This window comes from Zalophus californianus, chromosome 4 (assembly GCF_009762305.2).
Source record: "Zalophus californianus isolate mZalCal1 chromosome 4, mZalCal1.pri.v2, whole genome shotgun sequence".
In the NCBI taxonomy this organism is placed as follows: Eukaryota; Metazoa; Chordata; class Mammalia; order Carnivora; family Otariidae; genus Zalophus; species Zalophus californianus.
The window spans coordinates 52,553,433-52,570,355 of NC_045598.1; the positions used below are offsets into that span (position 1 = coordinate 52,553,433).

The 16,923-nt window shown below is 37.8% G+C and overlaps 1 protein-coding gene across 7 annotated transcripts in view; it reads left to right on the top strand.

The window, feature by feature from the left end:
* UBE2U (ubiquitin conjugating enzyme E2 U) overlaps window positions 1-16,923 on the top strand; it is a 65,680-nt gene that overhangs the window by 1,922 nt on the left and 46,835 nt on the right. For 2 of the 7 annotated variants that reach the window (XM_027616707.2, XM_027616722.2), the window contains exons 2-5: window positions 237-318; window positions 1,329-1,421; window positions 6,232-6,329; window positions 11,909-12,029. In XM_027616707.2, coding sequence (XP_027472508.1) covers window positions 237-318; window positions 1,329-1,421; window positions 6,232-6,329; window positions 11,909-12,029 — 394 coding nt within the window. Of the gene's footprint in view, window positions 1-236; window positions 319-1,328; window positions 1,422-6,231; window positions 6,330-11,908; window positions 12,030-16,923 lie in introns of those variants that run through there. The other 5 variants (XM_027616714.2, XM_027616745.1, XM_027616750.1 and 2 more) reach the window with 5 other exon arrangements.

Sequence of the window (16,923 nt, forward strand, 5' to 3'; positions counted from 1 at the left end):
TTTCCATGCTTATGATTTATTTTAAATTTACTATTGTGTGTGTTTCTTGGAATCTACCTTAACTTCTGTGTAATAAGACAGTATATAATATATAACATCTCCCCAAATCAACAAATAAATAAATTTATCAGGAAAAGAAAATGTGGAGTTTTTGGAATTCACTGTAACTTGACATTTGATTTTCAAAGCTGTGATATTAAATCTTTTCTTCTGCTTTGATTTTTTTTTAATTAAAGGGTATTACTGCCTTTCCTGTAAGTGAAGATCTAATGGAATGGGGAGCCGATATTGAAGGTCTACAAAATACATTTTGGCATGGTTTGTGTTTTCAAAACCAATTTACTTTTTAAAAGTCTTTATACCATTATTAGCCTATCTTCTTTACATGTATAATAAGGTTACAGTATATAAATTTTCTAGAATTCTAAAGGTATTCACATGTTATTTTTTTCATCATGTGGCTTAATTTCTTGCCATTTGTTAATGTAGATGGAAATTTTGGATTTGAATTTTTCCTTATGCCAAATTTTAATGTTATTACACTTTTAAGAAGCAGACACAATAAAGCGTATCAATTGGGAATATCATGTAAGTCTTCCATTAAATCAGAGAATAACTATCAAAATTCCTACTTGCATAAAAATCCCACAATTATCTCTCATTTTTTTCCTTCGTGATTTTTCCCAAAATTTTTATAAATCAAATTCTTGAGAAGACTGGGCCACTATAATCTTTAATGACCATGCACTCTTTATGGATTAACAAAATAGAGTTGTTGAGGGAAGTAAGGGAGAAAAACGTAAGTGGTTAATTATAATAAAATCTAATATGTGCTATTAATGGATCTTGAATGGAATGCTGAGAAGACAATGATTAGTTACTTTTGTCTTAGAAGGTCAGGAATGGCTGGCTTCTCAAGGAAGTGACATTTGAGTTGAATCCTGAGGAATGGGTAAGAGTTTGTTAGGTTTGGAAGGAGGGGAAGGAAATTCAGTCTGAGTAAACAGCATGGCAAAAGCTTATAAACAAGAGACAGTTCTAAAACAGTGAGTTCAGTAAATATGAGCAATACAGTGTAAGGGGCAGGTGTTAGGGGATGGAGTTAGTGGATGGAAAGGACTCACGCGGTGAGAAACAGGCTGAAAACACAGTGGAATTAGATTGTGAGGAGTCTATTAGACTATCTAGAGGACTCTCTGTACCGTATGATCCAATTTATTTATAAAACTCTAGGGACCTCGAGGAGGCTAAGCTAAAGAGAAACTTCAGGTTTCATTTCATCAACACAACATGACACTTAAGTAAAAATGTTTGTTTCTTTATCATAGGATTATTCTTCCAACTGAAAATAAACTTTATATCACAATACAATTTAGTCCCTCCAGTTGTGAAATTCCTGACAATTCCTTTTCATCCAAATGGTAAGCACCAAATGAGATTTTTATCACTGGGCTCTGTCCCTATTATCCTTGTTCCTTGTAAGTGTTTGATAATGTTTCTAAAAACTTTGTTATGGTTATATTTAGTAAGCATGCTTATTGGGGAAAATACAAAAAGGCAGAAAAAAATTATCACTTTGAATCCTAATTCAGAGAGCTATTCCTCTCAATATTTAAACAAATTTATTTTCTTTTTACTATGTATGTATTCTACATAGTTGAAGTATTACATATGAAGTTTATAAAATGACGTTTATTTCTGGTTTATTAAACATTCTTCAAAAGGTCATTTTTAATGACTGATAAACTTCACTATTCTTGTATTCAATATCCTCATTTGATCTGATTTTATCTTCATAAAAAATAATGGACTGACAAATTAACATTTTAGAAAGAAATGAGTTGGATTGCTAGTCAAGTTACATACAAAATGAATTCCTGATGTATCAAAAAGTCTAAAAGTTTTAAATCCTAAAAAGAAAATCAGGGGCGCCTGGGTGGCTCAGTCGTTAAGCCTCTGCCTTCTGCTCAGGTCATAATCCCAGGGTCCTGGGATCGAGCCCTGCATCAGGCTCCCTCCTCGGAGGGAAGCCTGCTTCTCCCTCTCCCACTCCCCCTGCTTGTGTTCCCTCTTTCGCTCTCTCTCTCTGTCTGTCAAATAAATAAGTAAAATCTTAAAAAAAAAAGAAAATCAAATAGAATTTTTTTGTTGTTGTTTTTTGTTTTTTGTTTTTTATTTATTTATTCATGAAAGTCAGAGAGAGAGAGAGAGAGGGGCAGAGGCAGAGGGAGAAGCAGGCCTTCCGCCTAGCCGGGAGCCCGATGCGGTAATCGATCCCAGGACCCCGGGATCATGACCTGAGCTGAAGGCAGACGCTCAACCATCTGAGCCACCCAGGCGCCCCTCAAATAGAATTTTTAATCGGCTTGGTGAGGAAGGCTTTTCTAAATATGATAAAACCTAATAACTGTGAAAAAAGCATGACACATTAAACTACATAAACTTTTTAAAACTTCTCTACGGCCAACAATATTATAAACAGACAAAATACATTGACTTTTGCAAACCAAGCTATAATATTTGCAATGTGTAAAACAGAATATCTACAACATATATAGAACACTTAAGAATCAATAAGAAAAAAATAAAGCAATAGAAAAACAGGCAAAGGTTATAAACAAACACTTGATAGAAGACACATAACAAAAATAAACATAAAAAGATGTTCAGCTTCACTAGTAAGAAAATAAATGCATATTAAAACAGAAATTTATGATTCATTATTTATGTTTACAAAATGTTAAAAATTTATACAATTTTAGTAGGGGTGGGCAAACGTGGGTGGGTGGCTTCTCTGATATAATGATGACCTCAGTGTGACCTTTTTAGGAAGCAGTTGACAGTTTCTAATCAGGTATAAAATGCAAATAGCCCTAAATCCCTGTAATACCGTGTTTATAAATTATTCCATAGAAATACTAGCACAAGTGTGGAAGAGTATGTATAATATTTAAATATGTTTGTTTCCAGTAACAACGTTGGAAATAGGGAAAAGGGAAATAATCCCAGTGTCCGTTAATATAGGAATTTTTAAGTAAAATATCTTACAGCTCTATACATAACAAGGAAGATATATACACCTAGACTTTTTGGTCACTGCTATTCCTAGAATATTCCCTACCTGGCACATAACTGGTGCTCAAATATTTTTTCATAAATATGTCCAAAAATATGTTGATGATTTACTGTTAGAAAAAACCTTCAAAGAATAACACTTAAGATATAATTCCATTTAAACGATACACACAGTCACACACGTGTGTGTGTATATGTATAGACCAACTGGTAGATTTATTTTTTTGAAGATTTTATTTATTTATTTATTTATTTATTTATTTATTTATTTATTTTGGAGAGAGAGAGCACATGCATGCACGTACACATAAACAGGGAGGGGCAGAGGGAGAGGTAAAGAACCTCTCAAGCAGACTCCACTCTGATCACGGAGCCTGGCATAGGGCTTGATCTCAAGACCCTGAAATCGTGACCTGAGCCTAAACCAAGAGTCAGATGCTTAACTGACTGAGCCATCCAGGTGTCCCTAGACCAACTGGTAGTAACTCTGAAGAGGTGGTATTAGTAGTCAAGGGAGCGTTCATATTTTACTTTACATACTTTTATTTGTAAAATATGATTTATTTTGTTATTTTTTATTATGTTAATCATTATGTACTTTTTTTTATGTTATGTTAATCACCATGTATTTCATCATTAGTTTTTGATGTAGTGTTCCATGATGTATTGTTTGCATATAACACACAGTGCTCCATGCAATCACCATGTACTTTTATATAATTTTTTCCAAGTATATTATTACTTTGTAATTAAACCTATTTTTAAGGTATAAAATTAAATCTATGGTACACAGTTCATTGTGTACAGTTGCTATTATTTGCTTAACATAAACAGGAGTGGAATTACTGGTTAAATGTAGTGGGGGTCAGTGCTATCCCCTAGTTCTCACACCTTCCATTTCCACAGAGTACAGAGAACCTCTGTCTCTAGGAGGGAAATTACAGAAAACTTGTGATTGCTCTTCTTTCCCTCCCTCACTCCTTGAGTGACTTACCTATTGAGGAAATAGGAGAAAAAAATTGAACATGTGTGGCCCAACACTTTCTTTCCAGACAGTCTTCCCTTAGAATGGGTTCCCTATGGCTTTCTCCAGGCAGGAAACAGGCAGGCCTTCAGTTTGGGTGTTAAGTTCAAATCAGGGGGGCTTTTGTGGAGCTCGAGTAAAGCCATTGATCACATGCATTCTCCATTTCAGTCTTACCTACAATAAAGTTGATTTTTTAACTTCCATCTTTCAACACTTAGGTCTATTTCATTATATATGAGCTTGGGAGGAAGGGAGTAGTATTTATTAGCCTCCAAACTCCAAGGGATGGCTCTATAGGGTCCTAAGTGTTCAGATACATAAAGCCAAGTTGCCTTTTGGGATGTTATTTACACTTCCACCCATAACTGTGTATAAAGTCATTTTAGCACTTTCCATATCTGGGCGTTGACACTTCAGAGACATTTTTTGCCAATTTAATAAGAATGTCACTGTTATTTTATTTTATTTTATTTATTTATTTTTAAAGATTTTATTTATTTATTCATGAGAGCCAGAGAGAGAGAGAGAGAGAGAGAGGCAGAGGGAGAAGCAGGCTCCCAAGGAGCAGGGAGCCCGATGCGGGACTCGATCCCAGGACCCTGGGATCATGACCTGAGCCTAAGGCAGACGCTTAACCATCTGAGCCACCCAGGCGCCCTGCCACTGTTATTTTAATAAGCACTTCTTTGAATACTTGTGAGTTAAACATTTTTTCATGTCTGTTGATTGTATTTCTTATTTTGTGAACCATCAGACTTAACGGTGTTATTACATTGTCTTAGATATTGCAAATATTTCCCTTTGTCACTAATTTAAAATTTTGCTTATGCTGGTTTTTTTATATCTGGGGTTTAAAAATTTTTATGTAGTCAAATCTATTAGTCTCATCCTTTGAGATTTTTGCAATTACCTTTAAACTTAGATGATCTCTTCCCCAAATACAATCAAATCATCATTTTAATATTCTTTTAGTTATTCCGTAGTCTTATTTTTCATATTTAACTCCATTCTTTTTTTTTTTAATACTGATTTAATTAATTTGTTAGGGCATAGGCCAAGCTTCTCTATATCTTTCCAATCTGTGTATGACAAAACAAAGCTGGCAGGGAGGTTTTGCCGTCTCAACCTGCGGTTATCATTTCTGGATGTAAGACTTTTACTCTGACCATTTCCAGCCAGTGGGAAGGGGAAAAGAAAAAGAGGGCAAAACAACTCCCATCAGGAAGTATGATCTAGAAGTTGTGCACTTTCCTTCTGCTGATATCCCACAATTACAACTTAGTTACATGGCCACGTCTTGCTGGAGGAAAGGCTGGGGAAAATGTGGGCAACCATGTATTTATCAAAAACCACACAGAGGGATGGAGATGGGGGGCAGGCATAGTGCTCCTTATTCCAGAAGAGATGGAAGAAAGGAAGTGCAAATACCAAAGGACAATCAGTAATTTGCACAGCACTTATCAATGCCATTTGTTGATAATCCTCTTTTGCTGCTGAATCATAATTGCACTTTTAACATACAACAGTTTTAATACATACTAGGTTTTGTTTCTAAAGGCTCTTATCACATTGTTTAATCTCATGTCCCACTCTGCAGTTCTAATTATTGTGGTTTTACAGTACAATGTCAAATCCAACACCCCTCTTTTCACCTTTTCAAAATTTTCTTTTCAGTTCTTAACTTTTTATTGCAAGATTTTTCTGTTAGAATAGAAATGTTTCTCTTAGTCATTTACAAAAATTTTTTTATATATTAATAAGACTATTGTTAATAATGATGTCTATCATTTGGGGGGATTTGCCACATGTCAGGTACTCTATTAAGTACTTTATTTTTTAATTCTTTTCAGTGAAGGAAGGTACTTTCATGATATCCCCATTTCACGTATTAGGAAAGTGAGACCTAGAGTGATAAAGTTAAATTGCTCAACAGGTGGGGGAGTCAACATTCAGATCTACGTGTGTCTGACACTAAAGCCCATGCTTTTAACAGCTATACTACATCAGCTGTCGGTCACATTCATTGAAAATGCCTTCCTGCTTTGTCTTTTGCTTTCTGATTTTGCCTATGATATTTTAAATAATAATTGTATTCTATGTGTGAATATTCATGTATTATTTTAATACAGTAGACCAAAATACTGGTCGGGCTTGTATAGATATTTTGGATGACCCCGATAAGTGGAATACAAGCTATACCTTGAGCAGCATCTTACTTACCCTCCAGGTAAGAACAGGTTAATATAATGCTCTCTTTAATACTTTCAACTGTCCCAGTTACTCAAAATATATGGAAGATGTACAATGAATATTTAAATGTTTGAAGGATTTGAATAACCTTATTTAAATCAATAGCATTTTTACACCAAGGCTATAAAGTGGAACTTATAAATATTATTTTAAAGTGAAACTGATAGTTACTGCCCTTTACAATGAAAGAATATATGTTTTATTTAAAAAAGAACTGGATGGTTTCAATTCTAGAAATATAGTCTCAAGTTTTCTTTTGGCTTCTAACTTTACTTCATAATATTGGATATGATCTTTCCTCATTCATGAATCTGTCTTCCTTAGAAAGGTGAACCAAATGACTACAACTTAAAATGTTCAGCTTTATCCTTTGTTTCTGACAGTGCTAACTACTTGCTCTTTTATAAACTTTCATATCAAATCCAGTGAACAATTAAAGCAGGGATTTTTTTCCTCCCTTCAGATTGTTGCCTGTTTCTGGAATGCCCCTTTGCCCCCTGGATTCATGGTCCTTAGGAGCATGCCTCAGTGTTCTGTTATTTCTGACTCTCAAAAAACCTCTTTTCTCATGTGGTGCTAAAATAAATTATTTCAATGGCACTTGGTTTGACCACCTGTAATCTGACTTAGTGACTTTCCCATGGACCTACTCATCATTAATAGTATCTGAAGATAAACTATTAAATTTTGATTATTTGGAATACTTACAGAAATGTAGTATTCTGGCTTAATTGAATTCTCTCAATCACATAGAATTATAATACAAATCCCATTTCTTATTTTTGAAAAAAATTTTCTGTCTAGTCATCTTAGTATACTGAGAAAAGCAATCTTTCTTAGAGGTTAAATGTCCAAACTTATCCATTCATTCATTCTACAAATATGTATTGAGCACCTACCTGTGCTAAGCCATGTTTGGGGAGAGACATTCGAACAAAAACTATAAAGAACTAAGTGAGCATGATCTGCAAATATCTGGGGTTGATCTTTTTGATTCCTTCAAACTGAGTCATAGTCCTTGTCTCTTCTACCTGAATTAGGATCTGCCTTAAGAATAGTAAAACTGAGGGGCGCCTGGGTGGCTCAGTCAGTAAGCATCTGACTCTTGATTTTGGCTTAGATCATGATCTCAGTGTGGTGAGATGGAGCCCCACATCAGGCTCTGTGCTCAGCAGGGAGTTTCCTTGAGATTCTCTCTCCCCTCCCCCTCTCCCCCCCACCCCTGCACAAGCATGTGCTCTCTTTCTCAAATAAATAAATCTTTAAATAAAAAAGAATAATAAAACTGAATGTTGTGAGGCTCAGTGGGGATTCTGCTTGGAATTTTCTCTCTCCTTCTCCTGCTGCCCCTTCCCCCCCACCCCAGTTAATACAACTTATCCAGAGCACGCTCTCTCTCTCTCAAATTAAAAAAAAGAGAGTAGAAAGAAAAAATCAATGATAGTCATAAAGAAAAACCTTAACCCTACTGTGGTTAGCATTTCCCTCTAATGTTTTCTCCCGTGTTTTTGTTTAAAATCTTTCAGTTGCCCTATTCACTGCAGGGTAGCCTCAGTTCTCTTGCCTGACAAACGATCTCCTTGTCCTCACACCTGGGCTTCAGACTCTCCCTAACAGCACCATGCAGCCCCACTCCTATTATATTTTCATGCTTTTCTCCCTCACAGTGCTTGGTTCAATTCATGTTAAAAAAAATTTATAGAGTTCTCAATTCTAAAGTTACAAACCCAAGCAAGTCTTGAACCTTAAAAAGTGCTCAGTCTAGTTTCTGACTGGCAACCCATTTTCTCCTTCTCTCTTGCTTCTCTCTTGCTCAGTCTGGGAAGAAGCTGCATACATTGGAAGAGTCAGGGCCAATGAGTCCTCCACTGGGATGCCTTTCCTGACTTTCTTTCAGAGGTAGAATTGACAGCTTTGGTGTTTGAGGGGTTTCTTTTGTCTCCCACCCACTGAGTGGTACTCCCGGCAGATTTCTATCAGAGGACTGTAATACTGTAATGCACATACTGTTTTCTTATATGTCTTCCCCTGTTGGACTACAGGCTCCTCGAGGTCAGGGAACAGGTCCAGTTCATCTCTGATTCCCCAGTACCCACCTAGGACAATGCTGACAGGAGATGCTAAGTAACACAAATGAAAGAATGATCCTGAATTTTTTACATCGTTCCAAATATGGTTTATATGTACAACTTATTTGACCTGTTTTTCACTTACCATTTTATCTCAAGTAATTTTCGTATTGCTGCAGTTAATATTTTAATGGCTATTTAGTAGTTCTTTCAAGATCAGTGCTGCCTGGTAGAACTTTCTGCACTGATGAAAATGTCCAATATCTGTGCTGTCCAATACAGTAGGCACTAGCCATGTGGCTACTGTGCATTTGAAATGTGGCTAGTGTAATTGAGGAGAACTGGGTTTTTAATGTATTTTAATTTCAGTTTAAATAGCCACATATGGCTGGTGCCTACTGTAATGGACAGTACACGGATAGACCATAATTTCTGAATATTTCCCTTTGAACAATAGATGAGACATATGTATAGTTATCACATTGTTATTCAAGGGAGTGCCATTTGAAATGGTGTTTAAAATATTTTAAAGTCTAAATATACTAATCATCTAAAATTTTTATAATCTTACAAAAGATTATAAGAACACTTGTACTTCAATATATAATGCAAAGGTAAATAGCAACACCCATCCATAGAAGGAATTCCAAATTCATGGGCTTTAACTAATTGGAAATTATAAATTCTACCTACTGTTGTAGTTTTTTACTGATGCTCCAGTTTTTTGTACTTATCCTCTGGAAAGCTGCTTATGTTGTTCCACACTATCACATGGCTAATTTAAAAGTTGGACCTTGGGACGCCTGGGGGGCTCAGTCGTTAAGCTTCTACCTTCAGCTCAGGTCATGATCCCAGAGTCCTGGGATCAAGGCCCACATTGGGCTCTTTGCTCAGTGTGGAGCCTGCTTCTCCCTCTGCTCCTCCCTCCGCTCCTGCGCACACGTGCGTGCACACTCTCTCTCTGACAAAGTCTATAAAAAAATAAAAGTTGGACCTTTTCTTTTCACTATTTTAGCAGGGTGTCTGATTCATACATTTCAATATATTCTAGTTCTTAAAAATCATTAAGTATACTTAGTAGCTTGTGTACACATAATATGAAAAGGTCTTAGGCATAGTGTCAATGCAAAGACTATTGAATAAACTTCACCAGATGTGCCTCTCTGAGTAGGATTATCACTCCAGCCAAAGACCAAAAGCTTACTCTTGAAGATAAGTTTCATCTGCTTCCTACCCACTTTGAAAGGTATAATGCCATCCACACTGAATCCTTATTTGAGAAACTTAGAATATCCTTGGAGATATGTTCAAATGTGTTTTCCAAACAGAAAAACTCAAATAACAGCAGTAAATTCTTATTGCCTTTGAAATATCAGATGTCAGATTATTGCTTCCGTTAGTGATGACTGACATCATTTCTAAGACACTTAAGTCAGTTAGCCACTTTGAACTACATCTACACTTAGTATTCTGGTAGTTATTTTTTTGGTTATATTTTATTATCTAATTTGCATCTTATACTATTCAAAATACTGAAATTATTGAATAAATATTTGCAATTTGGGAAAATAATAATTTTGAGGTACAAGATAAACAAGATCATGGTCTAGCAGAACTATTAAGTTTTGGTTACTGCTGGTCCCCTATTTTGTCCAGATGCACATATACTATAGCAGGCAGAATTTTATTTTATTTTTAATATTTATTAGAGAGAGAGAGAAAGTGTGCGCACATGCGCGTGCGCATGCATGAGGAATGGGAGGGGCAGAAGCAGATTCCCTGCTGAGCAGGGAGACCGATGCAGGGCTCCATCCCAGGACCCCAGGGTCATGATCCGAGCCAAAGACAGATGCTTAACAGACTGAGCCACCCAGGTGGCCGGCAGAATTTTAAAGATATCCAGGGCTCCCATCCTCTGGTTATTTAATCTAATCTACATACTGCTGTAAAAGGGCTTTGCAAATGGAATTACAGTTACTAATCAGCTTACCTTAAAATGGGAAAGTTATCCTGAATTATACAGGTGTACAAAGTCATTATTATAACCCCTTAACAATAGAAGAGGAAGGCACAAGTGTTGCTCAGAGAAATAGAGTGGAAGGAGAATGGATGTGGCAGGAAGGAACATCAGAGAGATTCCAAGCATAAGAAGGATTCTTCATACTTTAATTGCTCTGAGATGTAGGGGTCCAGATGTAATTTGTAAGAGATCTCTTGGAGCTAAGGATGGCCCCAAGCTAACAGCCAGCAAAGAAACAGTGACCTCAGTCCTACAAATGCAAGGGACTGAATTCAACTAACAACCTGAATGAGGTTGGAAACATTCTTTCAGAACTTCTGATAAGAGCCCAACCAGCCGACACTGATTTTAGTCTTACTAAATGTGGAAAAGAAACCAAAATGACCACCTAAGACTAGCCACCTACAGAAATGTGAGATAATAAATTTGTATTTTTTTAAAGATTTTAAAAATTTTATTATGTTAATCACCGTACATTACATCATTAGTTTTTGATGTAGTGTTCCATGATTCATTGTTTGCATATAACACCTAGTGCTCCATTAAAGATTTTATTTATTTATTTGACAGAGAGAGACACAGCAAGAGAGGGAACACAAGCAGGGGGAGTGGGAGAAGGAGAAGCAGGCTTTTTGCTGAGCAGGGAGCCCAATGCTGGGCTCTATCCCAGGACCCTGGGATCATGACCTGAGCCGAAGGCAGATGCTTAATGACTGAGCCACCCAGGTGCCCCAAGTCTGTATTGTTTTAAGCTGCTAAATTTGTGCTAATTTGTCACAGCAGCAATAGAAAACTATAGACACCAAATTCATTCAATGATCTGGAGGGATGTTGAAGTATACACAGTATACACAGCCTTATTACATACGTTTGTTTATCCATGATCTAAATGTGATCTTAACGTTAAAAATTAAACTTATTTTTTAATGGAAATGTTTCAGTGTTTCCTAATGTTTAGTTTCCTTTATATGTAAATTGAATTTAAATTCATGTGATAGAAAGGAATAGGCTAGAGGAAGGAACTTGTAACTTGTTTTGATCCTAATGTTTGGCTCATGACCATACAGGATAACATCAAGATAGACCAAGAGTTTCTTTTTTTTTTTTTTTGATTTTATTTATTTATTTGGGAGAGAATGAGAGAGAGAGAGCACAAGAGGGAAGAGGGTCAGAGGGAGAAGCAGACTCCCCGCCAAGCAGGGAGCCCGATGTGGGACTCGATCCCCGGACTCCAGGATCATGACCCGAGCTGAAGGCAGTTGCTTAACCAACTGAGCCACCCAGGCACCCCTAGACCAAGAGTTTCTTGAGACGGACTATGTCTCATTTGTCTTTGTATCTGTCTCCAGATGGATACATAGTCGCCATGTAATAAATGCTTGTTACTGTTGTATGTGTTGGCTTGTCTTTTTGCTCTAGCAAAAAATTTACTTTAAAAACTTTAATTTTTATATTTTTTTCCTATAGGTTATGCTTTCTAATCCAGTGCTAGAAAATCCAGTGAATTTGGAAGCAGCCCAAATGCTGATTAAAGATGAATCTCTGTACAAACAAGAAGTTCTAAGACTTTTCAACCAACCAACACAATGTAAGAAGTGCCTATTTTTTTTTGCCAATTATTAATTATGCATTTAGAGCAAATAAATGATCCAGTGAATAAGTGTTATATAAGCAAATATTTTCTGTATCCATTCTCAGGAATGAAATCATACTAAGATTTCTCCTATTGTACCTCTTTGTCAAGCCAGTCAGTTATCAAAAAGTCAGTCAAAAAGTGGTTCTTCTTTAAAGATTATCAGTGATCATTAGTTTAGTATTTTGAAATGTTATGGTCATATGGATGGTGGTACTGACTGAAGCTTATTTACCCATCATAAAGATAGGACATCTGATTTTAACTCTTTGATCTATAATGGATATTTCCCAGATTTGACCTGCAGTACCCCAGATCTTACTGCACTGGGATTCCTTTCCTCTTGATTAGCAAAATGTTCAGCTTTTTGTTCTGAAGAGTTCACCCCCAAGATACTCCTTCTAAGAGTCCATGTGGAAATGACATCTGAGGCTCTTCCATCTTTCTGCTCTATTGACCAGTGGTTTGTTTTTTTTTTTTCTTTTGATACCCTTGTTTTGCTCTCTTTTATCCTGCCGGGGACCTCTTCATGACTTAGCCCAGTCTCTCTACTGCTCCTGTGTTCTCTCTGCAATTAGCAGAATAATGCAATTGGCTCCTTATGCCCAGAGGGGTTCATCACAAGTGGGGGTTGGGGCCCTAAGTGCGCATAGTTCTTTCCTCTCTATCCTGCCCCTCTTTTTTCTAGCCGTGCACAGCAGCCAGCCGGAGTGAGTGCTGTCATTACTTCCCTAACAGCAAGCCTTGCTGTTCAGACTCGTTCTGCCAAACTGATCTCTCATGTGCTTTTTCTTTCAGATGTCCCCTGTTTCTTTTTCCAGTCCCCTTCCAGGGCCTGCCAGTCCATTAGCTAGGTGTGTACAATTGTGACCAAGTTCAAGTGCTCCTCCACGGGCTTTGGGTCTGGTGCAAATCAAGCAGTGTTGATCAGGCATCCTTTTCGGTGTCTTCAAACATGTCATGATTGTTGTGGAGTCCCTCAAACATTCCCTGACAGTTTTAAAGCTGGTTTGTGCACAGAGGAGTCCTATTGCTTCATTCTGACCACATTTCTGATCTCCCAGAATATTGTAGCATCCACTACTGTGCCCTCTGTGCTCAGTTACTATTTGTAGAATGAATGAATGAATGAACAATTTATATCACTTAACTCTTCACTGAGCCCTGCAGTACTATCATTATAAAGAAATATTCTATAACAAAGCTATATCCATAGTCTGGTAAATGGAAATTTAAAAACTGGTTTTAAAGTATTGTCTACAGTAAATGATTCTGTGCAATAGATTTTGGGTTTAGCCTGCCAAAAGGAAGGATGAGAAAGAAACTGAAGAGAAGTCAACCCTTCCTTTTGTCCCCCTGCCTAGTAGATGCCATCCTTCACTCTTTTCAGTTCTCCAGCTGTACTATCAAGTCAGACAGAAAAGCTGTCCCAGTTGCCAAATATGTTCTTTTGTTCACTATGTTCTTTAGTTACATTGGTGAAGTACGTGGAAATCCAAGACAGTAAATAGTTACCAGCCTGCTTTCTATCTCAGCCAGACCAGGAGTGGTAGTCTCCGGTGCCATGAAGAGAGTGACTTCCTGCAGCTTCCAAGGGAAAGAGTGTCCATGATACAGCAGACACAGCTGCTAAGGGGGTGGGGGAGAAGTTGCAGAAAACTTGTGCACTCTCAATTAGATGGTAGTCTACAACTATGTGGATTTCTGTGAAAAACTGCATCCAGTGAGAATTAATTACTTGTAACAACTTGAAAAAAGATCTCACTAGAATGCTGCAAGAATCATCTTTCATATAACTTAAAATGTTAATAAAGAGATCTAGAAAAAGCATAAAGGGAATTACCACATTTTTAGGTAACACAAAACTGGAACAGATAGTTAATTGTATAAATGAGAAACTCAAGAGGCAGAGAACTATATCATCTCTGTAAGCATTGATTATAGGCCAGAACTATATCCTCAGTAGCCAGTGTAGTATCTGGTTGTAGGTATTGAATAAAAATTTGTAGAATGAACAAATGAAAAAATACATGTGAGCTTAGATCCTGATTTTACTTCATAGTTTACACAATGCTTTCACATACATTTATTCATCTGATCCTCAGCCTCTCCCTCAGTAGGAAGCCAAGGATCAGTGGTAAGTGGTTGGCTCAAAGCCACAGAGAGCAAGCTGCAGAGCCAGAGCATCAACATAGGCATTCCCCTCCCCTGTGCCTCCAAATTTAATGGGATGAGCATAAAGTCATTCATTTGGGATCAAAGGATTAAAATTTCCAAGTAAAGAATGGAAGAGGCCTGATTTGATAGCAGAACTCTATGAAAAAGTTCTTGCGGAGCTATTTGATCACAAAGTTAATGTGAACCACTAATGAAAAGTGCCCTTGCACTAAGCATGGGTTGCATGATAATTCTGCCCTACTCTGATGTGGTGGGCCCTCATCTGGAATACCAGCATGCTCAATTTGGAGCATCACATTTCCTGAGCTGAAGAAACTGTGTATGTTTAGCTAGTGGGAGAAATGACAAAAGGCAGTTGTAAAAGCTGTTTTCAAATATTTGAAGGACTTTCATATAGAAAAGGGCAATTTCTTCTCTGTTGTTTCAAAAAACTGAAGTAGCTACAATCAGCTCTACCTTCTCTAGGCCTACTAGGTTGTAGCCACTATAGTCCAGAATCTGCAGGCTTGGCCCTGCCTTGTGCTGGAACATACCTTGACTATATGGGGGTCTTTTCCCTCATCATCAGTGGTCTAGAATTAATTTTGTTATCCTAAGCCTGAGTCTGGTATTTGGTATGCAGACATGCAAATGCCTCTCATTCCCCAAACTTTCCATAACGTGTTGTTTGCCTAGCCTGAGCAGCTAGGTCACGGCCTTGCTGTTTTGACAAGAATACGCCAAGCTCTGAGCTCAAACCCAGCTGGTGGAGGTCCTGATGACCTTCCCAAATCCTGCCATTCTCTTTTGGGCCTGGACCCTGTCTCCCTTACTGATAGTTAGGGTGCTCACATATACCATACTGCCTGGGACAGTCCTGGTATAATGATTTCTAGCACCCCCTTTGACTCTGTGCTCCAGTTTGCACACCAAATTACAAAGTCAGTTGGGTGCCTGACTGATCTGTCCTACAAGCAAATGCCACCGTGGTTAACCATCCCTGGTGGTAACGCCCGCCCATCCAGGTCCCAGCTGGCCAAATAGGGGGAAGAATTTTCTAAAAACCCAAGTTGCTTAAGAATGGAGAAGGCTATTGTTTGGGCGCCTAGATGGCTCAGTTGGTTAAGCGTCTGCCTTCGGCTCGGGTCATGATCCCAAGGTTCTGGGATCGAGCCCCTCGTCAGTCTCCCTGCTCTGCAGGGAGCCTGCTTCTCCCTCTCCCTCTGCCTACCACTCCCCCTGCTTGTGCTTGCTCTCTCTGTCAAATAAATGAATAAATTAAAATAAAAAAAATAAAAAGAATGGAGAAGGCTACCTTGGCTGGTAGTATCACTAAAAGCCTGCTTTGAGAACTGTGATCAGTTAGTCAGGTTTAAGAGCTCTTTTTCACAGATGTTGTGAGAGAGCTTCTTGCTCAGTGTCAGGACTGGGCTAGGGGATTTTTCAAGTGCCTTCCAACTTAGGCTTCAACTTGTGTATGAACACTTGGAAGAAGGAGGAGAAAAGATCTGGAAGGAGATAATGCATAACAACTGTCTTGCATCCCAGCTTCTGAGTATTGCTACTTATTTTCTAATGTGTCCCAAGGGATTTTATATAAGCCTGTATGTCCTTTTTTACCCCAGTCTGAGTGAATTTTTATTTCTATGTGGTTATATCATCAAATAATATTTATTCTGTTCATAATTTTTTTTCAAGCATAAGGTTTGTACAATTTTTTTTTAATTTTATTTTATTATGTTATGTTAGTCACCATGCAATACATCATTAGTTTTTGGTGTAGTGATCCATGATTCACTGTTTTCGTATAACATCCAGTGCTCCATGCAGTACGTGCCCTCCTTAATACCCATCACCGGGCTAACCCATCCACCCACCCCCCTCCCCTCTAGAACCCTCAGTTTGTTTCTCAGAGTCCATAGTCTCTCATGGTTTGTCTCCCCCTCCAGTTCCCCCCCTTCATTTTTCCCTTCTTTCTCCTAATGTTCTCCATGCTATTTCTTATGTTCCACAAATAAGTGAAACCATGTGATAATTGACTTTCTCTGCTTGACTTCTTTCACTTAGCATAATCTCCTCCAGTCCCATCCATGTTGATGTAAAAGTTGGGTATTCATCCTTTCTGATGGCTAATATTCCATTGTATATATGGACCACATCTTCTTTATCCATTCATCTGTTGAAGGGCATCTCGGCTCTTTCCACAGTTTGGCTATTGTGGACATTGCTGCTATGAACGTTGGGGTGCATATGGCCCTTCTTTTCACTACATCTGTGTCTTTGGGGTAAATATCCAGTAGTGCAATTGCTGGGTCATAGGGTAGCTCTATTTTTAATTTTTTGAGGCACCTCCACACTGTTTTCCAAAGTGGCTGTACCAACTTGCATTCCCAGCAACAGTGTAAGAGGGTTCCCCTTTCTCCTCAACCTCCCCAACATTTGTTGTTTCTTGCCTTGTCAATTTTTGCCATTCTAACTTGTGTAAGGTGGTATCTCAATGTGGTTTTGATTTGAATTTCCCTGATGGCTAACGATGAACATTTTCTCATGTGTCTGTTAGCCATTTGTATTTCTTCTTTGGAGAAGTGTCTGTTCATGTCTTCTACCCATTTTTTGACTTGATTATTTGTTTTTTGGGTGTTGAGTTTGAGAAGTTCTTTATAGATCTTGGATACCAGCCCTTTATCTGTAG